This window comes from Glycine max, chromosome 5 (assembly GCF_000004515.6).
Source record: "Glycine max cultivar Williams 82 chromosome 5, Glycine_max_v4.0, whole genome shotgun sequence".
Lineage (NCBI taxonomy): Eukaryota > Viridiplantae > Streptophyta > Magnoliopsida > Fabales > Fabaceae > Glycine > Glycine max.
Genome location: NC_038241.2, coordinates 16,537,198 through 16,544,886, shown reverse-complemented (window position 1 = coordinate 16,544,886; position 7,689 = coordinate 16,537,198). Strand labels below are relative to the sequence as shown.

The 7,689-nt window shown below is 40.4% G+C and overlaps 1 protein-coding gene across 1 annotated transcript; it reads right to left on the bottom strand.

Annotated features, from left to right (window-relative positions):
• Window positions 1–3,084: 3,084 nt before the first annotated feature.
• Window positions 3,085–6,154, bottom strand: LOC102667723 (uncharacterized). The gene is made up of 4 exons (XM_006580631.1): window positions 5,541–6,154; window positions 4,120–4,300; window positions 3,755–3,949; window positions 3,085–3,432 (listed from the first exon to the last, which is right to left on the bottom strand). The coding sequence occupies exons 1-4, from the start codon at window positions 6,152–6,154 to the stop codon at window positions 3,085–3,087; spliced, it is 1,338 nt and encodes a 445-aa protein (XP_006580694.1).
• Between the last annotated feature and the right edge of the window lie 1,535 nt (window positions 6,155–7,689).

Below are 7,689 nucleotides of genomic sequence, written 5' to 3'. Positions count from 1 at the left end.
TTTTCCTCCAAGCTTTTATCCATGGCCTCCTATGGTGGTGAGCTTCTTCTAGACTCATCTTCTCCTTGAAGTGGCGTCTCCTCTCTCTCTTCCTTCTCCATTTCGCTGCCATTCATCATCCAAGAAGTAAAGGAATCCATTGACGAAGAAGATCCTAGGCCTACAAGCTCCAATGGAGCTTACATCACAACAGTTCTTCTTAATGTAGGCCAAGTTAATGGCTGGGCTTAGGCTCTCGTAGGTCAGACTATCAGTGGTAACTCCTCTAGCTCTACTTAGAGTAGTGGTCAAGGCTAGGAATTCGAGCCTAAAGGAGTTACTTTGGGCAATGGTAGAAATCTGACCTGAGATTAGGGCTCCAAAGTTCATGTCCATGCCCGTGACTAATCCGTACACCAACCCGGCTCTGTCCATATTAAGATCAGAGGTGTGGGAAGTGAGAGTCAGGTTGTTGTAGGAGAAGACACTGCACGTCTGAGCAAGAGTGGTAAGATCTTTCCTCAGAAGCTTCCAAGGATGGCCCTCTGCATTCAGAACAAAACCCCTACCAGGGATGTAGAGACGGGCAGCAAACTCCTGAGGATCAATCCTCATCCTCGTAAATCTGGAATAGGTAGGAAGTGTCTCACCCTCCTCCAAAACTACTGGGGTCTCTAAGATGGTGTTCAGGCTGTCAGCACTAATCTTGATTAAATGCCCTCTTACCCTCACTTGCTTAGGGCTCTGGTCTTCCGGGCTGTATAAGTTAGCATAAAACTCCTTCACCACAGTTACATCTATGCTTCCGTCTTGGAGATTGGCGAGGTGTTTGTGTAAGTTATGCCTCTTCATCTCTGCCTTAAACTCATTTAATTCAGTATGATAAATCTTAACATTCCTTTCGGGAAGAATCCTCCGGTCCATAATGTTATCTGTGTATCGTTCCAAGCTTCCAAGGATTGGAATCTCTTGGTATCATACTGAGCTTGAGGCCTGGAAACAATGCTTTTCCTTTTCTTGGATGCCATCTGTAAAAAGAACCCAAAATTCACATTAGACCAAAATTTATTCAAGTTCAAAAACAAAAAATAAAAGCTGAAATTAACTATGTGCGCTTAGCAGGCTACTACTCGCTTAGCGCGCCCTCAGAAATATAACACTACGTCTTAGCTCACCAGGGGCACACTTAGCCAATTATGACAAAAAATTTGTTTCTGCATAATTGCCTTAGCGTGGTAGGCACTCGCTTAGCCAAGAGTAGGTTATTTCACATAGTGGCTTAGCGCACAGGGTCACGCTTAGCTGAATCAAGGCCGCATTGAATAGCGCTTAGCGCACCCAAAACTTTACAAAATTTTTCTAAGTTAAGTGGCTTAGTGCATCAGACGCGCTTAGCCCCATGATTGCCGCAACGAATTGCGCTTAGCTCAAATATCCTTGGCTTAGCGCACAACAATTGATCATATGATGATCAAAATTTTTCTAAGTTACTTGGGCTTAGCGAAACACCACTCGCTTAGCCTCAAGTTTTGTCTCTTTTAAAGCTCTGGTGGCTTAGCGCGCACAGTTTCCGCTTAGCCATGTTCATACCAGATGATGAACATTCATCTTAAAAAGATGAACTCGCTTAGCTCATCATGGCTGGCTTAGCGAGTTCGTCTGGAAATACATACATTCAAACACTTTTGATGAACTCGCTTAGCGCAACCGACGCGCTTAGCAAGTTCGTCGAGTTTTCTATAAAAAACGCAGAAAACGAACTCCGTTTTCTTCTTTTTTAGGCCTTTAAAAGGAACCTATCAAACATACAAAATGATTACATTTACCTATACAACACAATCCCTAACAAATTCCTAATTTTTTCCTAATCTACTTACAATCTAACCTAAGGAAAATCAAAGTCTCTAACCTAAGGTTTTCTATCCTAAGGTTCAACAAAAGCAAACACAAAGGTAAAGTTAAAGAGCTTACTTGATTCAGAGATGTTCGTTCACAATCAGAAAAGAATTGCGCTAAAGGATGCTTGAAAATGCAAGAAATATTTTGTAGGTAGAGCGAGAGTGTAGGAGGAGGTTACAGATTTTGGCAAAGTGAGTGTAACTAAAGTTACACTCACCTAAGCCAAAACCGACACGTTCGCTGAGCGAGTTGGCATGCTAAGTGAATGTGTGAGATGTTTGGTTTCTCAACAGGTTCTCCGCTTAGTGGGCCTTCTCGCTGAGCCCAGGCCCAAATTTTGAAATTCAATTTTTTTTCGGGCTGGGCTTAGCGCACAGCGTTGCGCTTAGCATGGTGTGCAAATGATAATTCCTGCAACTTTTGCTCAGCCGGGCTCAGGTCTGGCTCAGCGAATGAAATGCATCCTATAGTATTGGGGTCTTTGGCTTACTGAGTCATTACTCACTTAGCCAAATACATGCCACAAACATATTGGGCTTAGTGCAGCATCTACTGGCTTAGCCCAACTCAAATCAAACTGAATTGGGCTTAGCTTAATGATGGTCCGCTTAGCGTGCTCAAACAACTATAGATGCAGGGGTTGAATCACTCAGCGCGGTCTATGGCTCGCTTAGTGCATGACAACTATGCACTCAGCCAGAGCCATTTGGCTTAGCGAAAGGACTATTTTTCTGAAGAAAAAAGAATTCTAAGTTAAAACTCAGTCCTCCTTCAAGAAAACCCCTATATCTATTATTCAAATAAGCTGATATACCCCTGTCTAATGATTATGAAGTATGTTCTAACTTTTACCATGCAAGAAAAACAAAAGAACATACTTAAAACTGGGTTGCCTCCCACGAAGTGCTTCTTTAATGTCATTAGCTTGACGTTTTTACCTCAATGGGTGATATCCACTTTGTCCTTTAACTTCAGGACCTCCTTACCACCCTCCATCACTTGCAAGTAGACATTCTGATCTGACATAGGCTTGTCTTCTTCAAATAGATCAAAATTGATCTTTTGATCTTCAAAACCCATTTCCAATGTCTTTCTTCCACTGTCAACTACATAGCTTCCAGTTAACATAAAGGGTCGTCCCAAAATGATTGGAACCTCATGGTCTTCCTCCACATCCATGACCACGAAGTCAGCTGGAAAGACCATCTACTTAACTCTTATCAGAATGTCTTCAATTACCCTGTAAGGCCTTGTGATGGATTGATCAGCAAGCTGTAAAGTCATTCTGGTGGGCATGATTTCCAACTCTCCTAACCTTCTACACATGGATAGTGGCATTAAGTTGATATTGACCCCCAAGTCAATGAGAGCCTTTCCCACTGTGACTTCACCTATTGAACAAGGAATAGTCACACTTCTAGGGTCCTTGTGTTTTGGTGGAAGGATCTTGTGTATCACAACACTGCAGTTGCCTTCCACAATGATATTCTCCTGGTGAATGTACTTGTGCTTCCTTGTCAACAAACCTTTCAAAAACTTTGAGTAGAGTGGCATCTGCTGTAAAGCTTCTCCAAAAGGAATAGTTATTTCCAGTTTCCTAAAAATGTCTAGGAATCTCGCCAGATGGCAGTCCTTATCTTTCTTGGACGGTACCACGGGATATGGAACTTCCGTACCCTTATCTGAAGCTTTCTCTTTCCTCTTTTCTCTTTCTTTTGCACTTCTACTCTTTTCTTCATCTTTATTATTTTTTTAACTTTTTCTTTTTCTTCTTTTTCTTTTTCTTTTTCTACCTCTATTTATTTTTCTTGGTCTTTTATTTTTTTCTCTTCGACCATTATTTTTTTTCCCCCCTCTGACTCATTGCATCAGTTACCTCATTTTTCTTTTTAACAGTAGTGTCCTTGAAAGCAAATTGCTCCTTCAAAGCAACAACGTCCTCATCCTCAGCCGCCACAAGCTTCCCGCTTCTTGTTACAACAACTTTACACTCTTCTTTGGGATTCTTCTCAATATTTTCCCCAAAGTTGTTGGATGACTTCTCAACTAACTGCTTGGTCAGTTGACCCACCTGAATCTCAAGGTTTTTCAGGGCTGACTCAGTACTCTTATGGTTGGATATGGTCACTTGCATGAATTGAGCCAGGGTTTCTTCTAGTTTGGTAGTCCTCTGGAAGATGTTAGGCCCTTGTTGAGGCGGCCTGTTGGCAGGTCCACCCTAGTCCTTATTGAATTGATTACCAGGATGTGATCTCCATTGTCCTTGCTGATTGTAGGGACCTTGCTGGAAACCTCAGAATCCTCCTTGGTTGTATCCTTTCCTTTGTTGATTTCCTGTGTAACTAACTTCCTGCATTTGTTCTTCAAAAGGAATACAATGGCCGGATTCATGGGCACCACCACAAATGGTACAACTTGTAACCTACAAAACAGAAGACTGTGAAGGTTGACCAATAGACAATTTAGTTGGCAACTTACCAATTGTTTCTGTTAAGATCTCAAGTTTCTTAGAAAGTAACTTATTTTGTGCCAACACAGCGTCTTGGGAAGATAACTCTGTTGGAACCCGGCAAGTGCACTGGATCGCGCAAGTAGTATAAAATTGTAAGAACCAAGTATCGAACTCTCGGGGAACTTATGTTACTTGGTAAAGCTATATTCAGTGAATAGGTGTCTAGTATGAACAGAGATGTGTTGACTATGCACAGGTATGTAAACTAACTATTAAAGAGAAAATCATGTGAGTAATAATGCGTAAAGACAAGTAGACAACATGTTGGTCTTCCTATTAGGCGCCTGATGTTAAAAGGATATTCTCTAATTAACAATGCTCATGTGTTCTATGGTGTCCCCTGAAATGCTAAACCCCGATTCCTCATGATAGTGTAGCCTAATCCTGATCAAGCATCGTCCTCAGATTCCTCTTGTTGAACTAAACTCGACCATAACTGCATTAAGACAAGCATACAAACAACTAGGTTACCGTACCCCGATCCCTCGTGATAATACGATAAACTAGCCCTGTCCTATCAAGTTCTAAGAATCAGACCAGTTTCCACTGTTGAATGATCCTAACAAAGCATGCATCTACGTGACCAAGGCAGAAACACGCTGAAATGACGTATTGATAGCACAGAGAACACACAAAACATCATTAAATAGATATACAGGTATTTACATCAAGTACCTATAAGGAAGAACCAACAAAAGATTTAGCTCTCGATAACTGGGAAGCTTTCTTTACAACAAAGAGAAGAGAAAAATGAAGGATTGAAGAAATACAAGTGGTGAGGATGTCTCCTCCACCTCTAGAACCTCACAATCACTCACAAACTCATCTCAAGCTCTCAGGACGACTTCCTCTTCAAGCTCTGTTCTCTACAGGTCTTTGCACAACAAAATCTCTCAAAACTCTCTGGACTCGGACCCTTCTCTCTCTAGAATCTCTCACATGCAAAAGCTCCTCGAGAAAAATGGCCAAAATACCTGAAATTGAGAGGAATTGATTATTAAATACATAAAATGGGAGTACTAAATATTTATTACCTATCTTTAACAAAAAGTAATTACAACACTACAAAATAACCATAAATTGGAGGAGTTTGATACACTTTACACAGGTTTTATACACAAAAGTTAGTTGTATTCATCGACTAACAAACTCTAATAAGCTTTTCTTGGTGGGTTGATGCACTCTATCATGTAAAATAGCATGATCACTGGCAGACATATTTTCAATCAACTGAGTTGCCTCGTCAGGGGTCTTCAGCTTTATCTTTCCTCCTGCTGAAGCATCTAACAACTGCTTGGTTTGTGGTCTCAGCCCATCTATAAACATGTTCAATTGAATTGGTTTAGAGAATCCATATGTGGGAGTCTTCCTCAACAAACCCCGAAACCTCTCTAATGCTTCACTCAAGGATTCATTAGGGAATTGGTGAAATGATGAAATAGCAGATTTCCCTTCTGCAGTCTTTAACTCGGGGAAGTATTTCTTCAGAAATTTCTCAACAACTTCCTCCCATGTCTTCAGACTGTTACCCGTGAATGAATGGAGCCACTTCTTGGCTTCTCCTGCCATAGAAAATGAAAATAAACTTAGCCTAATGGCTTCATCTGGCACTCCTGCAATCTTCACAGTGTTACAAATTTCTATGTACGTTGCCAGATGTGCATAGGGGCCCTCATTTGGTAATCCATGAAATAAGTTGCCCTGTATCAGATGAATCAAAGAATGAGGATAGTTTATGTTGTGAGCTTGGACTTTAGGATGCATGTTAGTTAGTGAAAATGACTAACTTTTGTGTATAAAACTTGTATAAATTGTATCAAACTCTCCCAATTTATGGTTATTTTGTAATGTTATAAGTATTTTTTTAAGAATAGGTAATAAATACTTAGTATTTCCATTTTGTGTGTTTCCTAATCATTTTCTCTCAATTTTAGGTTAATTAGGTAAGCTTTGGAAAAGGTTGTTTTCACCTTCTCGCTAAGCCAACCTGTTGGCTTAGCGAGCATCCGCTAAGCGCAACATTCCTGGGCTAAGCGCGAGGAAGAATACAAAAGAAGATGAGTTGTACATGTTCGCTAAGTGCACCGCTTCATCTCTCTAAGCGCACCGCTTCAGTTCATCTGCTAAGCGAGAAAGGGGTGCTAAGCCAAAAATCACTAACGTGCGCTAAGCGCACAAGCACGAACAAGGCCACCTATTTAAGCCTAAAATCAGATTTTGTGAAAGGAGTTTGGACTGGGATTCAGAGCTTTACATGTCTAGGGTTTGTAGAGAGAGAAAGGTCCAAGTTCTAGAGAGTTTTGAGAGATTTTGTTGTATGAAGATTTGCAGAGACCAGAGCTCGAAGCAGGAGCCGGTTTGAGAACTTGAGAATAGTTTGTGAGTGATTGTGAGATCCTAGAAGTGAAGGAGACATCCTCACCACTTGTATTTTTACAATCTTTCATCTTGTTCTTCTCTTTGTTGTTAAGAAGGCTTCCTGGTATGGAAAGCTATATCCTCTTTGGATCTTCCCTGTAGGTACCTGATGTAAATATATGTCTATCTATTTAATGATGTTTTGTGTGTTCTCTGTGCTATCTACTTTTCATTCCAGTATGCCTTTACCTTGATCATGTAGATGCATGCTTTGTTAGGGTCATTCAATAGAGGAAACTGGTTTGACTCTAAAGTCCTTGATAGTGCAGGGCTGAGTTATCGTGCTTTCACGAGGAATCAGGGTGCAATAAGTTAGTTGAGTATGTGTGTCTTAATGTGGTCCTGGTTGAGTTAAGTCTTACAAGAGGAATCTGCGAACGATGCTTGATCAGGATTAGGCTAAGCTATCATGAGGAATTGGGGTTTAGTATTTCAGGAGACACCATAAGAACACATGAGCATTGTTAGATAGAGAATATCTTTTTAGCATTAGGCACATATTAGGAAGACCAACGTGTTCTCTACTTGTTTTTACACATCATTTCTCTCGTGTGATTTTCTTTCTTTTTGCACAGATAATTTATACACTTGTTCATATTCACACTTACTTTTACACAATAGACGCCTATTTGTTGAAATAGCTTACCAAATAACACAAGTTCCCTGAGTGTTCGATACTCGGTTCTTACTGTTTTATACTACTTATGCAATCCAGTGCACTTGCCGAAAGCCAACCAAGTTTTTGGTGCCGTTGCCGGGGAACTTCTTTTTATTTTTTATTCTTTGATTGTTATTGTGGATATTCATTCATAATTTCTATTTGTCTCTTCCTATTAAATTGTATAACCGCTGTTTCGTTAGTATTTTGCATGTATAGACTC

Excerpts from the sequence above, each read along its gene's own strand:
- LOC102667723 (XM_006580631.1), bottom strand. The coding sequence starts at position 6,154 with ATGCATCCTAAAGTCCAAGCTCACAACATAAACTATCCTCATTCTTTG. Across the intron at positions 4,301-5,540 it reads ACCAAGAAAAGCTTATTAGA|GTTACAAGTTGTACCATTTG; the intron begins GTTTGTTAGTCG and ends TCTGTTTTGTAG. Across the intron at positions 3,950-4,119 it reads ACAATGGAGATCACATCCTG|GTGGGTCAACTGACCAAGCA; the intron begins GTAATCAATTCA and ends CTTGAGATTCAG.